This window comes from Nycticebus coucang, chromosome 3 (assembly GCF_027406575.1).
Source record: "Nycticebus coucang isolate mNycCou1 chromosome 3, mNycCou1.pri, whole genome shotgun sequence".
Classification (NCBI taxonomy): domain Eukaryota; kingdom Metazoa; phylum Chordata; class Mammalia; order Primates; family Lorisidae; genus Nycticebus; species Nycticebus coucang.
Window position 1 is genome coordinate 78,497,005 of NC_069782.1, and position 23,150 is coordinate 78,520,154.

A 23,150-nucleotide genomic window follows, 5' to 3' on the forward strand; every position below is an offset into this window, starting at 1 on the left:
GTCTATGTTCATGAGTGAGATTGGTCTGAAATTCTCCTTTTTGTTTGGGTCTTTTCCTGGTTTTGGTATCAGGGTGATGTTTGCTTCATAGAATGTGTTGGGGAAGATTCCTTCTTCCTCTATTTTTTGGAATAATTTCTGCAGTACAGGAATAAGCTCTTCCTTGAAGGTTTGATAGAATTCTGGAGTGAAGCCATCTGGACCAGGGCATTTTTTGGTTGGAAGATTTTTTATTGTTTCTTTGATCTCAGTGCTTGAAATTGGTTTGTTCAGGAGCTCTATTTCTTCCTGGCTGAGTCTAGGGAGAGTGTGTGATTCCAAATATTGATCCATTTCCTTCACATTGTCAAATTTCTGGGCATAGAGTTTCTGGTAGTATTCAGAGATGATCTCTTGTATCTCTGTGGGATCAGTTGTTATTTCCCCTTTATCATTTCTGATTGAGGTTACTAAAGATTTTGCTTTTCTATTCCTCGTTAGTCTGGCCAATGGTTTATCTATTTTATTTCTTTTTTCAAAAAACCAACTCCTTGTTTCATTAATTTTCTGAATGATTCTTTTGTTTTCAATTTCATTGATCTCTGATTTGATTTTGGATATTTCTTTTCTTCTACTGAGTTTAGGCTTAGATTGTTCTTCTTTTTCCAATTCCATAAGATCTCTTGTGAGATTGTGATGTGCTCTCTTTCTGTTTTTCGAATGTAGGCATCTAAAGCGATGAATTTTCCTCTCAAAACTGCTTTTGCAGAATCCCACAGATTTTGGTAGCTTGTGTCTTCATTGTTGTTATGCTCAAGGAAGTTAATGATTTCCTGTTTTATTTCTTCCTTCACCCATCTGTTATTCAACAGAAGATGTTTTAGTTTCCATGCCTTTGGGTGGGGTCGAGCATTTTTGTTAGAGTTGAGTTCCACCTTTAGTGCTTTATGGTCTGAGAAGATACAAGGTAAAATTTCAATTCTTTTGATTCTGTTGATATTTGTTTTGTGTCCCAGGATATGATCAATTTTGGAGAATGTTCCATGGGGTGATGAGAAGAATGTATATTCTTTATTTTTGGGATGGAGTGTTCTATATGCGTCTATCAAGCACAGGGTCTAGGGTCTCATTTAAGTCTCTTATATCCTTGTTTAATTTCTGTTTAGAGGATCTGTCCAGCTCTATAAGAGGAGTGTTAAGGTCCCCTGTTATGATGGTATTATCAGATATCATATTGCTCAGACTGAGTAAGGTCTGTTTCAAGAATCTGGGAGCATTTAAATTGGGTGCATAGATATTTAGAATTGAAATGTCTTCTTGTTGTATTTTTCCCTTGACCAATATAAAGTGACCATCTTTGTCTTTTTTGACTTTAGTTGCTTTAAATCCACATGTATCTGAAAATAAGATTGCAACTCCTCTTTTCTTCTGAATTCCATTTGCCTGAAAAATTGTCTTCCAACCCTTGACTCGGAGCTTTAATTTGTCTTTTGAAGCCAGGTGTGTTTCTTGCAGACAGCAAATGGATGGCTTGTGTTTTTTAATCTAGTCAACCAATCTATGTCTCTTCAGTGGGGAATTCAAGCCATTAACATTTATTGAGATAATTGATAAGTGTGGTAGTATTCTATTTGTCTTATTTTGTGAGAGTTCATTCCTTAGTTTTATTTTTTGCATCAGTGTGGAGGTTTGGTTCTGTCCTTTAATTTCTGAGTTCTTACTTTGCTGCTGATCCATTGTGGTGGTCAGTGTGCAGAACTGGTTGAAGTATTTCCTGTAGAGCTGGTCTTGTTGTGGCAAATTTCCTCAATGTTTGTATATCCATAAATGATTTGATTTCTCTGTCAATTTTGAAGCTTAGCTTAGCAGGGTACAGAATTCTGGGCTGGAAATTGTTCTGTTGAAGTAGATTAAAGGTAGATGACCATTGTCTTCTTGCTTGAAAAGTTTCATTAGAGAAGTCTGCGGTCACTCTGATGGATTTGCCCCTGTAGGTCAACTGGCGCTTACTCCTGGCAGCTTGCAGAATCTTTTCTTTTGTCTTGACTTTGGACAGGTTCATCACAATGTGTCTTGGAGAAGCTCGGTTAGAGTTGAGGTGACCTGGGGTCCGATATCCCTCTGAAAGCAGTGTGTCAGAATCTTTGGTGATATTTGGGAAATTTTCTTTTCTAATATTCTCTAGTATGGCTTCCATTCCTCTGGGGCATTCTTCTTCCCCTTCTGGAATTCCTATAACTCGTATGTTGGAACGCTTCATAAAGTCCCATAATTCTGACAGTGAACGTTCTGCTTTCTCTCTCTTCTTTTCTGCCTCTTTTACTATCTGAGTTATCTCAAAAACTTTGTCTTCTACCTCTGAAATTCTTTCTTCTGCAAGGTCTAACCTGTTGCTGATACTTTCCATTGCATCTTTAAGTTCCCTGATTGACTGTTTCATTTCCTTCAGCTCTGCTATATCCTTTTTATATTCTTCATATCGTTCATCTCTGATTTGATTCTGTTTTTGGATTTCCTTTTGGTTATTTTCCACTTTATTAGCAGTTTCCTTCATTGTTTCCATCATTTCTTTCATTGTTTTCAACATGTGTATTCTAAATTCCCTTTCTGTCATTCCTAACATTTCTGTATAGGTGGAATCCTCTGCAGTAGCTACCTCATGGTCCCTTTGCGGGGTTGTTCTGGACTGGTTCTTCATGTTGCCTGGAGTTTTCTGCTGATTCTTCCTCATGGGTGATTTCTTTTATCTGTTTCCTTGCCCTAATTTTCCTTTCACTTCCTCTTGCTCTTTAAGTTCTCGTGCCTGTGGACTAAGGGTTACAGGACCAGAAGGGTGAGAAGGTTTAAGAACAAAAAAGGGATGAAAGAAAGGAGGACCAAGTGATAAGAAAAAAAAAAGAAAAATAGAGAAAGGAGAGAGGGTTGGGTAAAAGGAATATTGACAAAAAGAAGAGAGGCACAGAAAGAGGGAGACAGAGCAGTATAGGTGTACAGTAGGGTACTTTGATACAATCTTAAAAAAAAAAAAACACCTTGTGGGGGTGCCCAGTTGGGTGGTTCCCTTGCGGTCAGCAGCTCTTTGCTAACCTGATCAGGCACAGTACCCCACCTCCACCAAGTAGAGAGGAAAGACAAAAATGCTATAAATCAAAACAAAACAAGCAAACAGAAAACTTTACGGGATAAAATTGGCTGGAAAAACCAAATAATAGCAGTAGAAACACTAACAAAAATGAAGTTCTAATTATTGAAATAGGCAGCAATGGGAAATTATAATTAAACTAGAAAAATTGAGAAAGAAAAAGGAGCTGTATGGAAAACATTGAACTTAAAAAACAAAACAACAATCCACAACATCAAAATAAACAAAGAAAACAACCAAACCACAAAAAAAAAAAAAAAAAAAAAACACAACCAAAAACAAAGCAGTATATATACGTTATTGAATATTGTCTGGGAAACACGTGGTCTTCTGGTGTATGAGATGTTAATCACAGTTCTGATACTGACTGGAGGCTGCTAGTGCCTCAAACCCCAGCAGGTAGAGACCCTAAATCTCTCTTCAGCCCACTTAAAAGGCACTTTGAACTTGTTCACTTACTGAGCAGAAGCTTTCTCAGGGAAGTGCTTGTCGCTGGAATCACTGCTGAAGTGGCTATCCACTTACCCTGTGTGTCAAAACTGGTCTCCCTCTGCCCCCTAGGGTTAGGGCTGCAAGGCGGCTCAGACCCTGCCCTTAGGCTACTTGGTCACTGGGTTACCAGCTCCCACCCAATTCCAGCTCTGCGACCCTGAGGGCGGAGCTTGCCGGGGCAGATCGCTCACAATGGCTGCCTGTGACCCAGAGCCAAACACTATTAGCTCCGTCTGGCTCAGCGGCTCAGACTGGGGCCCTAGACAAAGGCCAAAGTTCTCCGCACTCCTGCTCAGACTCTCCCCAAGGCAGTTCAGCTGAGTGCCAAGTCCAAAGACACCAAAACAGTTCACAGGTAAGGCCTTTCTGGTTTGCAGTCTCGCTGCTACTGAACTTACAGTTGCGGGCGGGTTTAGACGGATTGAACACACGCGACCACTTGCTGGTTTTCACTGTTTTAGTCCTCCTCTTGGGGTCCAGAAGTCTCTCGCTGACTCCCTGTATCCTCTCAGGGGTGATGAAAGGCAGATCCCACCAGCCAGAGATGCCTGGAGTCCTATATCCCCAGACTCACGGTGCCCAGATGCAAGGAAGCTGTTACTCGGCTGCCATCTTGCTCTGCCTCTCTCCACACTCAACTTTTTAAACACACACGGTGCTTCATTGCTCTGTCGCTCGTGAGAGACGCTGGCGCTGAGCCGAGGGCGAATCCCGGGGTGACAGCCCCGCGGCGGGGGGCACGGGGCGGGTGGCGGCTGGACAAGGGCAGCGGCTGGGCTCTGGCGAGGGCGGCCACGTGGCGGGCGGGCCTAATTTGCCTTTTAATTGGGTATATTTTGACCATTTCCACTTAATGTGATTGTTGGTATGATTAAGTGTGTCATCATCTTTCTATTTGGGTCCTATTTGTCCCTCTATTTTTACTCTCTTTTTATCCCTTCTTTTGGATTAATTGGAATTTCTTACGATTCTATCTCATCTTGTTTGCTGACTTAACAGCTTTAACATTTTATCTTGTCATTTTGGTGGTCATTTTATGGTTTAAAGTCTCCCTTCCAAAGATATCATGCCATCTCACGTGTAGTGTAACAAACTTCCAACAGTATGCTTCCATTTCTCCCCTCCCATCATTTGTGCTATTGTTATTACACGTCTTGTCTTTTACATGTTTTATAAAGTTCACACTATACTCCTTTTCACTTAAGCAGTCAATTTCTTTAGAGACAAATAATAAGAAAAAATGCTTTCTATTTATATCATTGTCATTTCCAGTAATCTTCCTTCCTTTAGGTAGATCCTTATTTTTGTCCGTAATTTTTCTTCTGCTTGATTGTCTTCAGCAATTCTCGTAGTATGAGTGTGCTGTGATGAAACCTTTCAGCTTTTGCAAATCTTAGCCTTCATTTTTGAAGAATATTGCTATTGAAGTCAGAATTCTGAGTTGACAGTTTTTTCTTTCAGCACTTGAAAGATGTTGCCCCCCTGACTTCTCACTTAAATTGGTTCTGACACGAAGTCTGCTGTACTCCTTATCTTTATTCCTCTGTGTATATATTCTATCATTTTCCTCTGGCTACTGTTAAGGATGTCTTTCCATAATTGAGTTTAAGCCATTTGCTTATGCTACGCCTTCATCTATTTTTCCCTTATGTTTCTTGTGCATGTGATTCATCCAACTTCTTGGATCTATGAGTTAATAGTGTTCAGAAATTTAGAAAAGTTTTGGCCATTCTTTCTTGAAATATTTTTCAGTTCCCCCACATTTCAGGAACTCCAGTTACACATCTATCAGATTGCTTGGAGTTGTCTCACACAACACTGATGCTCTGCTCATTTTTTTTTAAAATCACCTTTTCTGTGTTTCATTTATTATCTGTTGCTATATTTTCAAGTCCACCAATCTGTCATCTGCAATTTCAAATATGCAAAAATTTTTTTATCTCTGGAAGTTTAAGTCTTTTTTCTATCTTCCTTTGAGCAAGCCATCTTGGAAATCTATTTTTTGGTGTCACTTAGGCTTTCAGGTGTCTTTAACCCTACCCAACATCTTGATTGCCACCTCGTAAAACATCTCAAGCTAGAACCACTCAACTAAGCCACTCCCGAATTCCTGGCCTAAGAGAAAAAGTGTTTATTGTTGTTTTAAACTACTAACTTTTAGGGTAATGGGTTGTGTAACGATAGATACACACATGGAATCTGACACAGTAGACTTTCTGAATTCTGGGCCTCCTCACCAGTCCCTGAGAGTTCCTCTACATCCTGGGTTCTTCATTGGTGGATTTAGATAAATGACTTGGAACAAGTTCTCATCTCTACTAATCTCTAGGCTATGTCCCCTCAGCCTTCAGTGTTCCTGGAGTTCTGTATTTTATATGCCATAAAATGATGAATTTTTCATAAACCTCTAAATTGTCACTAATGTGTGAATATGCTGTCTCCCAAAGACTTCTCTGCTGGGTGACTCCTACCCATTTATCTTTGGCTCTCTGATCAAAGGAGTTTATGAAGCTTGTGGTCAGGAGCTCTGCTTGTTGCCCACAGACCCCACAGGCTGGCACTTTCACGCAAATCAGGAGGGGATAGCAGCAGGGCTGAGAGTGAGCCCCCTGAATACAGACAGAATGGTACATCTTTTGTTCATTAGTCATTTACACCAATGGACTGAATCTGTGTGGAGCTAGAAAGAAATTAAGTCAGCTGCAGCCTCTCGGAATAAACTTAGTTATGTAGGCTGAGCAATTTCCAAAACAGAGCACATGTACATAAGCTCAGACACCTGCGGAGGAGGAAAGGACACAACTTCTGTGGGTACCTATCAAGTGCCTAGAGTTGGCACCCTCTCTTTGTGTACCAGGGGCCCATCTGCAATAGTGTGTGCCTGGAACCTTCTCAAGAGCTAGTGTTCCAGCCCCGATCTGGTACTGCAGCAGGAAGGTTGGCTGGTACCCTTCAAAGTGCTAACATCCACTCTGGGCTCTTCAGGGAAATCCCAGGTCCCCTGTAGTCAAGGACACTGAGGGGCTAGAGGCAAGTACTTTTCCTTGTGACCTACATGTGTCTGAAGCACAGAATCTCAGCCAAGATCTGCTCTCCGAGGCCACTGGAGCGGATACCAAATAATGTAATCCTCACAACAGCCTCATGAAGTAGATGCTATGATTATCCTCACTTTACAGGTGAGGACACCAGAGTGCTGAGTAAGCTCATGAAAAGGCTTCATCCTCTGGCTACCTTTTCCCAGTGCCCAGAGGCTAGTGGTTCTCAAAGGGTATTCCCCGGGGCCAATAGCATCAGAAAACTGGCTAGAAATGCAAAGTCTCCTATTTTCCCCAGATCTATAAAATCAGAAACTCCAAAGTGGAGTACAGCACTATTCTCATAGAATATTTCCATTATTAGAAATTAAATCACAAAAACTGCAATTAAATAAATTATAGCAAAAAAAAGAAAAAAGGCGATAAGTACTCAAACATACTGCTTCCCAATTGTGTGAGTTCATCTACCTGTGCTTTTGAGGTTATTGATCTCTATGGCCATGGCGGGGGGTGGTGGTGAATGGAACCGTGTTTATATAATAGAGATTGGCAAACACTGCAAATTGGGATGCTCTATTTTTTGGGGGGAAACTGTTAAACACCCCATGTTAAACACTCCCTTAACACCAGGCCCAGCTCTCTGTGTTTTAACAATCTCTGAGGTGATTCCAAGGCAAGGTCATGATTGAGGCCTACCCCCAAAGTTTCAGCTGGATGCTTCATATTGACTCTGTACATGTCCTTTCATTGAAATCCTAACAAATATCATATCAGGAATGGAAGAGCATGCTCTCTGCTGCCATGCTCTGTACCCCCAACTCCAGGGCTGGAGCCCCTGGCATCAGAGCCATGTTCTTAACCTGTGAAAGGTGGAGGGAGGTGGGCAGCCAGAGGCCAGTGCTACAGTCCCTGCCTTGGTGGGGACCATACTGGGATTCACCTGAGAGGTGAGCAGTGGATCCCTAAGTCACAGCCTGGTTCTCCATGCAGCTTTTTACAAAGAAAGTTGGCCAGTGAACTGCTATAACAAATGTAGGGAAGCAAAGAAGAAAGAACGAGGTGCACCTGGGGCCACATCCCAGCACACCCTACATAGCCGCAGTGGGCACCGGGGCCGTTAGCTCTACCTCTCTGACTTCTCCCTGCTTGTCTAGGAAGTTGGGAGTAGTGGTACCTACCCACGAAGGCCTGCAGATTAAATACAATCATTTAGGCAAAAGCCAGAAACATAGCTTTGCAATCAGAAACTATTGCTGCTTTTCCATTTAACTAGAATAGAAAGTAATGTCAATGTCAATATTTTTCACTCCCATTTTAAGGATGACCAATATGGGGCATAGGAAAAATAAAAATCAAAGAACCCAGAATTGCACAGAGACTCAGTTACTGAAACAAGAAACACCGGAGACACATCCCTTTAGCCAGTGATGGATATCGCCCACGCCTTCTAATAAGTATGTTTCCCCATCCTGGGGCTGTGCTCCTAATTTATTTCCAGTAGCTCTGGGTTCCTTAGCAAAAAAGTAACTGTTAATTCAGTTACAAGAATTACCAGCTGGTTCTCTGCTTTATTGCTGTAATTTCACTAAAGCTACCATCTGTGAGTAGAAATGTCATTCTGCCTTTACTTTGCTTAAATGAGAAAAGGCATTTCCATGCGGCTTTGCAGCTCAGGGCTGCAGCAGCACAGGGAAGGTTGCAGTTGCCCTGTTGAAGCCAGCATTTGCTGGGAAAGATGGAGACGGGGAGAGGACCACTCTAGGAACAAGCATGAGTTTGGGGTCTGGGGATGACCTGGATAGAGCAGGAGATTCTCCCCTCACCTGGGTAAGTGCAAACACAGGGATGCTGTGCTTCCCCCCCACACACACACACACCCAGGGTTTGGAGCCCCTGAAACACAGTAATAGCGGAGGTTTACTTAGCAAACACACAGATCTCACTATGTGCCAGGCACTATTCTAAGAACTTTCCAAATACTAATACATTTCATGCTCAGAACAGCCCTATCAAACACTGTTATTATTCCTGTTTCACAGACAAGGAAACTGGGGCGCAGAGAGGTTAACCGATTAATGTAGCTCATCCAGGATTTGAACCCAACAAGCTGGCTATAGAGCAATGGGTTTCTCATGGAGGGAACCAAATCTGTGTAGTCAAGCCATATGCAATCAAGCTGAGCAAAACTGAGCATGAACAAAATGAAAAAAGGCTTTAAGAGACCAAAGTCACTAACACACAGAGGCTGAGGAAGGGTACAGCAGCAACTCACCCTTTGAGTAGAACTTACCAAATAGGAATCTGCATCTCAACACTCCTGAGAAGTGAGAGCTGTGGCCCCCTTGTACAGACAAGGAATCTGAGGTTCAGAGGAATTATGTGGTTTACCCGAGATCACCCAGCCTGGACGTGCAAAGCAGGGACTCAAAGCCAGGCTACGCATCCTGCACCCTGAGCTCTCTCCCCTGCATCTTTCAGGCTGGCTACCAATCTCATTGTCAGAGAGTGAGCAGGAGGTGCCCTCTGTAACACATATCATGAACACCAGGCACCCCGTGCCTGGCAGCTGGTAAAGAAAGGAAATCGCTCCCCCAGGAGATGGCAGAACTGTACTCACACAGGCCTGTTGGTCCCTTCCCCACATCACCTCAGGGGCCCAGCCCCAGTGTGCCAGTCTTCCTTTCCCTGACCTTCTGCAGCTGAAACCCCTGCTGGCCAGAAAGGCTGCAGATGGGCACACTGGCACCGGGCCCCAGTGACGGAAGCCTTCCTGCCTGCTCCAGGCTTGTCCCTGTCTGTGGGCAGAGGTCCTCCTGCCATGTGTGCAGACAGTAGTGCCTGCCCCACTCTGTCTAGGAACCCCATATAACTCACTCCCCTGACTTGGAGAGGAGGCAAGGGCTCCTTCCTGGGGCCCAGGCTGCCCAGCCATGGAGGCTTAGCTCCCTACCCTGAGGCCTCTACCCTTTGCTCTGACGACAGCAGCCTTCTCCCAGACATCTCATACTTGCTGTGTTTGTGTTTGTCTCCACTTTAGGGATTTATTTCTCTACAAGGGACTCGAGTGACTGAACTTCTTCCTGACCCTGAGGACCCAGGGAAGCACCTCTTCGAGATCAGCCCAGGTAGGCCTGAGCACTTCCCAGCTCTGTGCTGTGATGGCCCTGGAGACCCTGCTGGGGTGTCACAATAGTCCTGGCCTGGGAAGGGCAGATCTTCATGATGCTTCTGTCTCTAAGCACAACTGAGAAATGGGGGCCAAATCTATAGGACACTGCACATGGGAAGAAATTAGAAAAATCCAATCAATTATCTGGACAGTTAGCCTTTTGATAAGAAAATGTAGATTGTAAAATTCACGATAAACACAAAGGAAGCTAAGGGGGACATCTTAGGTTGAAGTTCTGAATACAATGCCTGGAAATAAGGCCAGAGAAAATGCTAGCACAGATTCAGAATGTTTAAATAAGGCTATCATGAATCCCCAAACAGAGAACTGGAATGTGGTGGGAGGAAGATAATTTTGCCTCGAGAACTGCTATCATGTTAGCAGTTACTGAACAATTTTTGAAGTTCCAGGCTTTACAGCGTGGCTGATAACAGATCATACCGTGAGTGAAAGTGCCTTGCAGATGTGCCTGTAGGCACAGCAGGGCCTGGTGCTTCAGTCAGGGGGTGTCTTCTGTAGCTTGGCCTCCACCAGAAGCAGAGCCTGTGACAAGGATTTGAGCAGTTTTTTTTCCCAATAGTTGATTCCAGAAAGCATTGGAAAGGGAGTTAGAGAAGGGAGGAAAGCCAGCCAGGAGGAGCCAGTGAGCAGATTGCTGCTGGGTGCCCATAGTTAGTTCCCATCTGGGCTTCCTGAGACTGTGCAGGACAGGCCTCAGAGGCGTCTCACCCAAGGAGTGAGGAGGCTGGGGTGACCCACCAACACCCACCCATCAGTCTTTGAGAGCTGCTCCCTGGGCCGTTAACTCTGGCATTTCTGGCCTGCCCTGCACATGGGCCACACTCTCTGTAGATGGAGAAGGCCTTCAGGGTTGGCCACAGATGTTTAATGGAAGGAGGACACCAGTGAAATGGGAATAGGAAGTGTTGAGGGGAGTCTGAGCAGGGCAGCAAGGGCATCAGCTGGATTTAGACATCTGGAAGCTATGGCTGTGAATCGAGTGTGCTAGGGCCTCACTAGGGATCTGTGAGCCAGGACCTTTCTGGTTGGACACAGAGTGTTCAGCCACCCCAACCACTGTGGGAAATGGCCTGTCCACTGGCTGTCCTTTGAGGGATGGTCAACCCAGGCTCAGGCCATAGGCAGCAGCCAGTGGGAGCAGGAGTGAGCAGACTTAAGCCTGGGACAAGGGCATGTCTCCTTGGCCCTGTCTATACTATAGCTCCCAGGGGCACAGGCTAAAGTAGAAATACAGGAGCACCCTCCCCACCTGCAGGGCTCTTTGCAAAGTTCGAGTGGGTATTCCTTTTCATTCACTGCAAGAGTTTGGTAATAAAACTACACATCAGAGGTGGAAGCAGAGGCATGCCAGGATGTGGAGTAGAAAACAGAGGCTTGGTTGACTGTGAACAGGACCGGTCTCCATAATGAGGGCAGAGAAGAAATGCAGGCGGTGAGGCAGGGAGGGCCCTGCCATCTGGGGCGAGGCAGTGGGGCTTGGGTAGGGGGAAGGCAAGGCCAGAGGCAGAGGTGGAGGTCAACACAGGCCAGCCATCAGTTCAGAAAGGCACTGAGCATGTGCCCCAGGAACTGGAGGGGGACATCAGTTGTGTGCACGTCCGCTATCTGGGCCAGAGCTATTTATAAGGATTTCTTTGACTCGTGGGGGTAGGGAGAGAAGAAAAGAAGACCCTTTGCCACATAAGCTGACATATTCAGAATTCCTGAGAAATATAACACGGACCTCTTTATGGACCATTATTTTGCATCCCCTAATACTTAAAACATTCCTCTGAGATGGGGGTATTTTACAAAACAGACACTAGAGATTAGAAAGAATGAGCAAGTTCCCCGATGACACACACTGGGCAGCAGTGGAGTGGGGGCCGTCCTCCCACATAGGCCTTGCCACCCGGGGCCTGCTGCAGGTGCCAGCACGTCCTCCCACCTGGTCTGGGGGGTCTAGGGACTTGGTTACAGGAAAGAAGGCTCCTGAACCCCTTTCTCCCAAGCTCAGGAGCATGGCATAGCCAAGTGCCAGTTTCATACAAGTCCCCAGAAATGCCCATCACTGCTCTCCTGCCTCCACACATGTAGCCACCCCAGGGCCTTGGGGCAGAATCTGGCAGCTGCTGAGGCTGCTCAGGGAAAGTGGGACTGGTAATGGGCAGTGAGGGGTCCCATCTGCCCTTAGGGAGGGCTCGCAGCCCTCTACAGGGCAGAGCACAGCACCAGTGTTGACCAGGGCCCTGGAGTATCTCCCTCCTCTCCCCTCCCTCCAGGGACTCCAGATTTCCAATGTTTCCTATCAGCCTTGCCAGATGGGCCTGAGCCACTGCACCCAAGGCCAGTGCCTGGTGCTGGTAGCACCCGGTAGAGCTCCCACCCATTATGGCCTATGAAGGTATAGAAGGCCCAGGGAGGATAGGAGTGATCAGGGTTGGGGAGTTGGCAGGTAGGGGACACTAGGTCCTCCAGTGTTAGCCTGGTCCTAAGACAATGGTTTTTCTGGCAGTTTCTGACCAAGGCTCCAGCTATGGGCCTTATTGTGGCTAAAGTTGAATACTAACAATAATATTGGACTACCACCACCTTAAACCACAGCAACAAGCAATTGCAGGAAGGCCAAGGAAACTACTCACTTCCAACTCAGCAAACGTGTTCTGTGTCTCTAGCCCTGAGCTGGCCTTAAGGGCCATGAGATGAGCAAGGTACAGTCTCATCCTTAAAGAGTCTGGGGTCATTTCCTTCCCTGAACAAAACATTTTCTTCAAGACAAGTTGAAAGGCTTTGTCACTAGGCTGAGGACAATTATCTGGGGACAGGAGCAGGAAGTGTCACCCCATTAAGCACAGCCCCTGATGGGGCGAATCTGCAAAGTGAAACACAGGTGGTGTGAGTGGGGTGGTCATTGCAACCAGGGGAATCCACAGGGCCCCCAAAATCCCACAGGGGCTTGGTAGGGAGCACTGAGAGCAGGCATAACCCTAATAGCCAGAGCTGGAGTCCAGGCCTTGGGCTGGGAATTCAGGACAAGATGGGAGGAGGAAGAGGGCGAGCAGCCAGCCACACCACAGTAGGCCCACACTCCCCATCAGCACTCCTGAGAGGAGGGACAACTTGACAACTCTTGGAAATGTGATAGAACACCAAGGACAGTCGTGCATAAAATCAATTGCATACATTTCGAGTCATAGTCCCACTTGCACTATTCAACCATACACCAATGACACTTTTTGAAGAATTAAAAATCGTGAAAATTGCACTGTGAGTGCCATCTAGTGGAGAGACCTGTCCCTTCCAGGACAGACGGTGCAAGTTCTGCTGTCCACCTCCGTTGGTTCAGCCAGGCTGCACTCTGATTCCCAAAGCACCCAGACCCAAGTGTCCAGCCACTGAGCAAGACACAGGAAGAGCGGTGTTAAAAGGGGGCTTTAGGGCCTGCGGGACTGCTCCTGCTGTCCTGGGGCTGTGACCTGCCACCCCACCCCACACAGTCAGCACACAGAACGGAGAAGTGGGAGCGATTGGGCAGAGGTGAGAGAAGCACACAGAAGCACCATGGATGAGGTTGAGGGAGGCTGAAAGGAGGGGCGATTACTTGGAAAATTGCTCAGACACAGGGTTTGCTTTTCATGGTTACCAGACAGGGAAAATCAAATTGAGGTGATGGCAAATGAGGTTTTGCCAGGCAGAGAGTGGGGGCCAGGCACACACCTTGCACCAAGCATCAGTTCCCTAGAGGAGCAGAATATGAAGCCCCCATGAGACCACAGGCCTGAACGCTGATGGAGAACAGAGAGTGCAATGGGGCTGCAGACCTGCCAGAATTCTCACAGAGAGGCAAGACGCTACCTGCAGGCAGTCAGCTGAGATTTGGGGCCAGAATTCACGAACGAGTTATGAGAAGTGCCCAGTTATGCTCCAGTACCCAGAAGAGCTGGTTGGGAGGGACCCAGGACCTCCACTCATACCATCACCCAGCAGGGGCACTGCCGCCCGGCCCTGGCAAGTGAGGAGCTGTTTGTTTTGTCCTCTTCCTCCTTCCCATCCCAGTGCCCAAGGAAGAGTCTAGAAGAAGCACCCCTCATCAGCTCTATCCCCCTTCCATGCCCCAGGGGCCACAGTGCTGGGCTGGAAGTACCACCAAAAAAGCTTAGAACTAGAGAAGAGGGAACAGCAGCATGAAGGGCTGGAAACCTAATGAGACAGTTTGAATGACTAAGAGTGGACTCTGGTTAAAATCAAGAAAGCTGCAACGCAAGGAGAAGGTAGAGAGTGATAGGCATAGTTATTGAGAAGATAAAACCATTTTATGTTTATTCTCTAGTGAGAATTTGTATTAGGGTAGGTGAACTGCTATAATAATGAGCAAATCTCAGGATCTTGTCTTTTATATCAAGTCAAAATGAATACTTCTGATTGGCAGTCAATTCGTTGGTCTGCTGGCATCTTTCTGTCTCATGGCTTTGCTGTCTGAAACCTGTGGCTTGCAAGAGCATCCTTGGTTGTTCCCATACAAGGCAGCCAACATGCCTGGGAGGCATGCTGGTCCAGGCCTGGAAGGGGCTACGTCATCAGCCTCATAGCCCATTGGCCAGAACTCAATCACATGACCATACCTAAGAGGAGGGGCTTCTGGGAAGTGTAGTCCAAGTCTTCCCAGGAGAAAGGCAAGGCTGGTTTGATGATCATTTGGTAGTCCTGCCATACTGCTCGATGTTCTGGTTAGCTAAGACTAGCAGAGATGTGGTCCTACCCTCGCCAAATTGTCAAGATCAGGGCAACAGACAGGAAGACTGACCCTGGCCCGCAGGATGAAAAGTGTGAGAGGAAGCTTAAAAAGACAGAAAGACAGGCAGTTGTGTGAACCCCGGAGAAAGGGACCATAATGCACTCAGAGACCACATAGGACCTCAGGGTATAGTGACAATGACTCTGCCCTGGGAAAGTAAAGCAGGGGTCAGGCAGGTGAAGAGGAGACAAAAGGAGGGGAAGGCAGGGGGAGAAAATCTGGGTAGAAGCAGCAACATATCAGTTTACGGAGGACAGAGGCTGTGTGTTTTCCCTTCATGCCTTTACTCCAAGGTGCTCAATAAATAGGTAACTGGATTTAAAGTAAGTATTGGATTCAATAGGATATTAAGCTTGTTGATGGACTGAGAGTGGTCCTCTGTGGTGGAAGAGGTTCTCCAACTTTTGCAAGTCCCCGTATCACCTAAAGGGCTTGTTAAAACACTGATGGCCAAGTTGGTTCCTTGGGAGAAGGTGGAGAAGTGGTCCCTGATAAAGATAGCAGGGGACTTAGAATCCTTGAGGGAGAATGAGAGGTGTCTCACAGGGGGAGTGAGTGAGAGGAGGTAATAATAATAATTGTTACTACAGGAGGGCAGGATAATGTATGATGTCAATTTGTGCTTTGCTTCCCCAGCCTTTTTGTTCCTCCATGTTAGAAGTGAGAAGCCAGAATTTTGCCCCCCCTGACTTCGGGGGGGAGGCAACACCCCAGGTGCAGAAAGCAGAAATCCCTGCTTTTAACCCTACCCCAATCAATCATGATGTGGAGGAGAAGGGAGAAAGGCTCCCTTAGAGTGACACCCTAAGAGTGGTCACCACCCCTGGCAATGCCCTAGGAAGGTGATAGACCCCACCATAGCCTCCCATCAGGGGGGCCGGCCCCAGGTGCCAGAGTCCTGCGGCAGACAGACTCCGAGGTCAAGCAAGTCAGGGGAGCTAATGTTCAACCAACCCCAAGTGACTTCAGGTAAAGATGTAGGGTGACCATAAGGGACCAAGAATAGCCCCTCCTCCTTTACAGGTCTCACATGACCACAGAGAAGGGGAAGTGAGAGGCCTTCACTCAATTTCAGTAGTGGTTAGGACTAAACTCCCTGGCAGCCCGGAAGAATAGGTCTCAGCAATGATTTCTTGCTAATAAATGCCATATCTGTTGGGTTCCAACATGTATATATGAGTGCCAGTGGGCTAAACATTCCTAGAGTTCCTTGCAAGGCAAGAGGCTGAGCATGCCACCATCTTCATCTCAACCCTGGGACGAACCCTTACCACTGAACAAGGGACTCTGACGAGCTGGGATCCCATGACCAGTGGGCAGCAGAGCTGCAGCCCCGAGCTGGCTCTAACCCAGAGCTTTGCTGTTTGTCAGCTCTGAATCTGGGACCCCAGGTCAGGCCTGGAAGACTCAGACCCCATGAAGGGTTCTGCCCACCTGGAACTCCTCTCTTGCCAGGGCAGTTGCCTGGCAAACCCTGACACTTGCAGGCTTGAACCTGTGCGTCTCCCAGACCTGAGCTTCTTGGCAATGGGGCCGCCCAGCCCCAGGCCAAGTTTAGACATCCCTGTGAATCTGCAAGGAGGAAGCAAGGAGTGGAGGGCCTGCTTTGGCAGGCTGGGCAGAAAGAGCACTAAGACCCAGAGCAGGCCTGCATGAGCAAGACACTTGCGTTTGGTGAGGCCACTTAGGTGATTGACAGAGCTCTGTAACTTGTTAGTAATATCCCCCCTCCAGTATTAGCATAATTCTATCAAAGAAGAGTGAGGGACAGTTGGCTGTAGGTTTCAGACCCGGGCCTTTAGTCCTTCTGGTAAGTAACTGAGTAACTGGCTGGGCTCTTGGCTCTTCCACTGCCGGGGATAAGAGTCCCCAGGGGCAGGTGGCAGAAGCCAGCCCTGGCTAACTCCACTGAAGCAGGGATTAAGCTGAACGCTGGGAGGTCACCCAGAATCAACAGAAAGCTGGGAGCTGTGTGTGGAAGGGGCAGGCAGCAGGGCCAGAGTTCCCCAAGGGGAAGGTGGGGACCCCATCTGGCTCTGCAGGCCCAGAGTGGCTCACTCACTTGCTTGAGGCCCTAAGCCTCAACATCTGTGTTTAGACCAGGTGTCACCCCTGGCATGGTGAGGAGAGGCCTGTCCACTCCTGCATCTGGATGACCCTCCCAAGGTTTCACGGCGTGGCGGGGTTGGGGGGGAGGTGAGAAGGAACTTGGGTGTCTTTGGGAGAGTAGATGACAGGCAGCCAGTTTCTGGCAGACATCCACTGCTCCAGACACTGTCCACAGCTGTATCTCTGTGGAACTGTCACATCACAGGCCTTAGCCCTTTCTGCAGGGGTGCCTCTCAACAATGGCCACGGCCACCAGGTTCAGGCACATTTCCCACTGAGGGGAAGGCCCCAGTGTGCTGGGCCCCGGATAAGCCTGAGGGAGGTATAAATGCCCGTACTCCCCCTCGGGGTCTGGGAAATAGGAGGCGGCGGAGGAGAGTGCTCTATTTTCTTGTGCAGAAGAGACAGAGGTGTAACGGCTGCTCTGAAGTCTGAGTTTGGTCTCCATGGTGCAGCTCCTGCTTGCTTTGGGATGGGCGGCTCATATTTCTGAAGCTTAGGTACTGGAGGCTCCAGTGGAAACTGCCCCATCTGAGGCCTGGCAGACTGTCTGCTTGCCCACCAAGCCCCTAGGCTCCCTCCCTCCCACCAGGCTTCTTGGGGCCTCCCACCGACTCCCCTTTAAACACCTGCATGCTGCAGGCAGTAGGGCCGGGTGGGGATGGTGCTGAGGTCTTGGGTTCTTAATTCCAACCAGGTGTCAGAAGCCACAGTGCTAGCAAACGAAGCACTATGCCACGTGGAAATCAGGGCCCTGCAATCAATTGTGCCCAGGCAAGCTGATATCTGCATGTGGAAAGGAAGCTTCCAGGGGGAGAGATTCCACAGATAGGGAGGCTGAGCTTGGGAGCCATCTCCCTATCTGTGCCCATTCTCTGTACATGCTCAGCAGGGCGTGGAGATTCCTACTGTGTCTAGACCCATCATGATCTTCCAGACCACCTGTCTCTCAGAGCCAAAGTCAGGAAGAGTTAGATGGAAGCATGGCCTTGCCACCCATGACTTGCATGGTTTTGGACAAGTCCCAGAAGGCCCCCGTGCCCCTGTGCTGCCATTTGTCACCTGGGGTGGGTTGTGGTGAGATGTGGTAAGAGCCCACTGTTGGGCTCATGGTAGGTTCCTGCTATTTATATGTTCCCTCCCCCCTGCACTCTCTAACTGTTGATCCTTATGACTATAATTCAGTTAATGCTTATCAATTACCTGCAAGTTAACAATCCCTATTACTGTGTAGACTGCCCTGATTGAGAGCCCAGGGCATTGGGCATGGCCAGCCTGAGTGGTTAGGGAAGTTTCCACTGGAGCTGAGCCTTGACAGAGAAGCAAACATTACCTAGATGGGCCAAGAAGATGGGGCCCTCCCAGAAAAAAGGCCCAGGGGCCAGCAGAGGTCTGGGCCGTGGGAGCCCCAGGAGTGGATGACAAGGTGGGAAGGAGGTTAGGGCCTAGCTCATGAAGGGGCTTGGGTGCTCGACAGAGAGGTTTGTACTTTAGTCCCTGAAAGTCTTCAGCTGGTGAGAAGGATGGTTAAAACCAAACCGTGTGTCAGAAAGATCACTTGGGGTAGGGTGGCTGAGGGGATGAGGAAGACAGGTGAGGAGGGTAGTCTGATAACATACTCCACCACCATCTTTACTGTGCCCTCAATCCTCACCCCAGCCAGTGTAGACAGAGAAGACTGCTCTGTCATAGGAGGAGCAGGGCTCCTGTGGGAGGCAAGGGGAAGCCAAGTCATGTAAAGCTGAGCCCTGATTCTTATTGTGCATTTACAAGCTCTGGGCAAGTTCCCCAGCTCAAGTCAGGCAGCCCTGGTCTGAGAGAGAACTCACAACTTCTCTGTCCTGGGGACTGTTTAACGGGGTTCCAGAGCCAGGTCAGACCCCAGCTCTCTGGAGCAACCAGATCAGGTTTCTTCCCTTCTCTGAGTCTCAGTTTCCCCGTGTGTTCAATAAGAGGCCTGGCCTGGTGACCTCTGAGGTGTCTGCCCGCCTTGGTAGGATGGCACCAGTAGGCAGCTGTCACCTAGCTCACCCAGACGGAGCCAGTTCCAGCAGTGTCTTATGGCTGCACTGGGTCACTGAAGCCACCCTCGGGCACAGAGCTTTCAGCTGCCTGTCCTCATCTAGCCTACCCTGGAGCAGATTAGAAGATTGCTGCCTGCTATGGTGAAGGCCTGACTGTGAAAGGGTGCCAGCACGTACAGATTACTCCACAGGAGAGTGATACCCTGTGCCTGACTTGCCCGGAGCATCCCTGATCGCATTAGCACCGCCTGAGTGGGAGGGATGCTGATAGCAGCCTATCTCAGTTCCAGTACCAGGCAGCCTGCATCTCAGCCTGACCTCCTGGGGCCCCTGCTGAGTTTGCCTGTGGAGCGCAGCCCCAGAAAATGGGTAATGAGAGAGGTGAAATTACATGAGGAGTTCACAAGCAATCCCCGCCCCTGAGCTGAGAGGGTCAGCAAATTTGATAGAGTGACGTTTACACTTCCCTCGCCTATGTCTGGCCCTCCTGTCTTCATTTCTCTCAACTAAACATTGGGCCAGGTGTGGGGAACTCCCACCGGGGTCCCTGGAAGGAGAACTATAGCCTGTAGCACCTTCCTTTGGTGACTCTCTTTAACAGAAATACCTGCATAATGTAAGCCTGTTCGTAATTTTAGATTTGCTACTAAGTATTAAAAAAAAAACTAAAAGAAATGAAAATGATTTAAATTAATTTTAATAATGTATTGCATTTAACCTTCTACATCCAAAATACTATGATTTAAATATGTAATCAAAATAAACATTAATGAACTATTTTACATTCTTTATTTCCTTCCAAATCCGTGAGTATTTTACACTCAGAGCACATCTCAATGTGGACACTAAATTTCCACTGGAAGTGCTCAATGTGTATCTATTTTTCAATTTTTTAAAATGTTTCAATGTTTTAATTGACATACAGTTGCTCATTGTACAACATAGTGATATTTTGATGCATATAATGTATACTGATTAAATCAGGGTAATTAGCCGATCCGTAATCTCAAACATTGATCACATCGATCGTTTCTTTGGAATATTCTATATCCTCCTTCTTGCTATTTGAAACTATACATCTTTGCTAACTTTAGTAATCCTTGATCTGTATTTAGAAAATTTATGGTTGGAAAAGTAGATCCATATGCCAAAGTTATTTCAGACATATTTAAAGGCTTTTCAATAATGGAATTAAATATCCATGTTTAAATGTAAATTAATAACAATTAAATTAACAATTCAGTTGTTCAGTCACACCTGTCACACCACAGCAGCTGCACGTGTAGGTGGCAGGGAATGGAATAGTGCCCCCGACATGACAGGGTGGGGAGGAAGAAGGAACCAGACAGAAAGAACACGGCAGGGGCTGCGTTTGGAGTCAGACGCAGCCCAGATTCCCGTTCGAGCTCTGCCACTCACTAATTAAGAGTACTTGGACCAATCGTTTCAGTTCTCTTTGTCTCATTTTCATCATCTGATACTAGAAAAGCAACTACCTACTTGACAAGACAGCTGTGACTGTCACGGGAAGTGACATGTAGAAGGACAGAGCACAGGACAGGTTCTCCCCACACCCCGTTCCTTTCCTTCCTCACCCCCTTCCCCACCCAGTTCTTTCTTTTTCTTTCAGTTCTTTTATCTGCCATACAGACAAGCTTCAAATTTCACATCTTTTTTAGTTCAGTTTCCTGAAAAAAAAAAAAAAAAAGGAATCATAACTCTCTACAGTAGTAGTTCCCAAGTCCACTGGCTCAGCAGAATGCAGGAGGGACAGCTGGTCACCCCGATTCCAGAGGTGGGGGCTGGGGTCTGGGCATCTGATTTTTCTCATGTGCTCCACGGCAATTCTGATGCTGCTGGTCCAGACCCACTCTCTGACAGTGGAGAGATGGCACAAGAGAGGAAGAATCTTTGTAATTAATATGTTTAATGGCACTATTTTCCTGCTTTTGGAAACTGCGGCTGGGCCTGAGCATGGGGCGGGGTGAGCAACAGCGGCAGCAAGTGCCCATGGCTGTGTTCAGGGTGATTGATCTGGGATGCAGAAGTTGACAGTCTGGGTAGTACTGGATTCTGGGCACTTTGCTCAAGGGGCTGTCCTCAAGGTAGTGAGGCGGCTGGGGGCCGCCACACTGACCTGCAGCTCTGAGCTGCTCCACTGCAGAGGAAGGAGGACACTGGAGTGCTGAGCAGCCATGCACACAGATGTGAGGGGTTGCAGTCAGAGCAGGTGTGGTCATACATTGCATGGGGGCCTGGAGGCAGACTTGGCAATGTGTTTTTTAGTTGATCATTAACTAGCACATTCCCTTGAACACCCCTAGGGTGAAAGCAGGTCCTTACAGGCACCCAGGCACCCTGGAGTTACTGCATACACTCCTACCGGTTGCCAGGTCCCCACCTGCCAACCACCAGATAGAGATGCCATGCCCATCCTGGGTGATGAAGTCCAGCATCTCCACTTCCCACAGCCTGCTGCCCCCACCTGCAACGGACAGACAACCCCCAAGGTTATCAATCTCTACTATGCGATGGGCTAGGCACCTGGATTGGGGTGGGGGGGTGAGTGACAGAACCCATCCTCACCAAGGCATCCACGCTGTGTGCTACATGGGGACTGCAAACCTGGATCAGGGACACCACACTCCAGCACCAAGATGCTTGTGGGTGCCTGCACCCAACTCCAGCCCTTCTCATTTCTGTGCCCAGACTTCCACCAGGCGTGGGGAGAAGGGGGCAACAGTCACTGGGCAGAGATGGGGGCAGCAGCCTGGGAACCAGGAGGCAGGAGGTGGCAGAGGAAACCATTCGAGGGAAACCCTCAGCACATGCTCCATGGGCCCATTGGACTTCACTTATAAAACACAAATTTAAAGATAAAAATTATTAAGAATTTCAAGACAGGAACCACAGAGCATTAAATTCCAAGTGCAGGGCCCTTTGAAGGACAGAGTGGCATTGTGTACCTGTCCTAGTTGAAAGTCATGAACAGCTGACTGTGGGCTTCTGGATATAAATGCAGGACGTGGCTCCCTGTCCTCTCCTGCTGGGCTCCAACCCGTGGATGCAGCCTTTAACATTCCCGCCAATGCACTGGCCCTCAGAGCCTTAAGTCATGAATGAACTCAGTCCTCATCTGATCAGGGTCCTCATGCCATTCATTAACTTGACACCCAGCAAAGGGAAGTTGTTTCTCAGAGCACAGAGCATGCATGGCCCCCCTCACACTCCCAGCAAGCGCTCTCCCCTCCAGCACCCTGGCCCTGCCCTGCAGCCTTCCCCCTTCTGTCCTGCCAATAGAAACATTCCAGCACAAGCTGCTCAGATGGCTCCCCCCAATCCAGATGGACAGAAGAGGAGGCTTTAACTGAATACCCCCATGGAAAGCAATGAGGAACATGACCCTTGGAAGTGGCCTGTGCCACTTCCTTCATCATTGGAGTTTGAGGCTGTGTTCCCCACAGGTGATTAAACTGCAGCCACCTCTCGGGAATAAGGCCAATCAGAAAATGCCTTTAGTGTCCCACAAAAAAGGGTTGCCAGCCTGGGCCAGCCTGGCTTCCTGAGTGCATAATATGGCCCTCTCTCCAGTGTACTGGCCTTTCTGCCTCTGTGGTGTAATGGCTGGCCTGCATCCCTCACCCTACATAGCCTGTCCTGCACAGGGGACACTTCCAAGGCCTTCAGGGACTCCAGGACATACCCTGCCCTGCAGTGGGGTAGTGCACAGATCCAGACTCCAGGCTCACTCTTAGGAGGGTCTCCCTCTTAGCAGGCAGCCAGCAGGAGATCAGGCTGGTGCTGGGCCGTGGCTCTGAGACAGGGTGAGGCAGAAATCACTCACCCTGGTGACAGCTGACTGGCTGGACAGGAAGGGGTGATGTGCAGGAGAAGGTGTGCTTGGTGCCAGTGCAGAACAAAGATGTAGATAAAATTCTTTACGAGTGATCTCAGCTAGACTAAATCCCTAGATAAATTAGGATGCAGGGAGGAATGTGGCAGGGGATTAGTAGGTGGGGGTTGAATGACCCAGGTCACCTCTAGGAAACCAAGCCCAAGTATAGAGCCTTCTCTAACCAGGAGATGTCAGCTCAGGAGCTCTCATAGACACAGGCCTTTCTCCTCAGAGTGGCACAGGGTCAGTTGCATCAGCATCGCCTGTGAGCTTATGGGGAACACAGACTCTAGGGCCCCACCCAGAATAACGGGAACAGAATTGGGTTACAGCAATGTGCCCTGGGCCATTTGCCTGCATATTACAATCTGAAAAGCCACGCTCTGCAGCACACCAGGAGCAGGGTTACCTGAGCCCAGATCATGAGCTCCTAAAGGAGAGAATCATTGGCTGAGTTCAGAGCCTGGTGCTTGGCCCTTAGAAGGTGCTTGATAAATTAAACCAATA

The 23,150-nt window shown here is 48.0% G+C and overlaps 1 protein-coding gene across 4 annotated transcripts in view; it reads left to right on the top strand.

Annotated features, from left to right (window-relative positions):
* ARHGAP22 (Rho GTPase activating protein 22) overlaps window positions 1-23,150 on the top strand; it is a 232,792-nt gene that overhangs the window by 108,312 nt on the left and 101,330 nt on the right. For all 4 annotated transcript variants that reach the window (XM_053585378.1, XM_053585380.1, XM_053585377.1 and 1 more), the window contains one exon: window positions 9,689-9,776. In XM_053585378.1, the coding sequence (XP_053441353.1) occupies window positions 9,689-9,776 (88 nt within the window). The remainder of the gene's footprint in view (window positions 1-9,688; window positions 9,777-23,150) is intronic.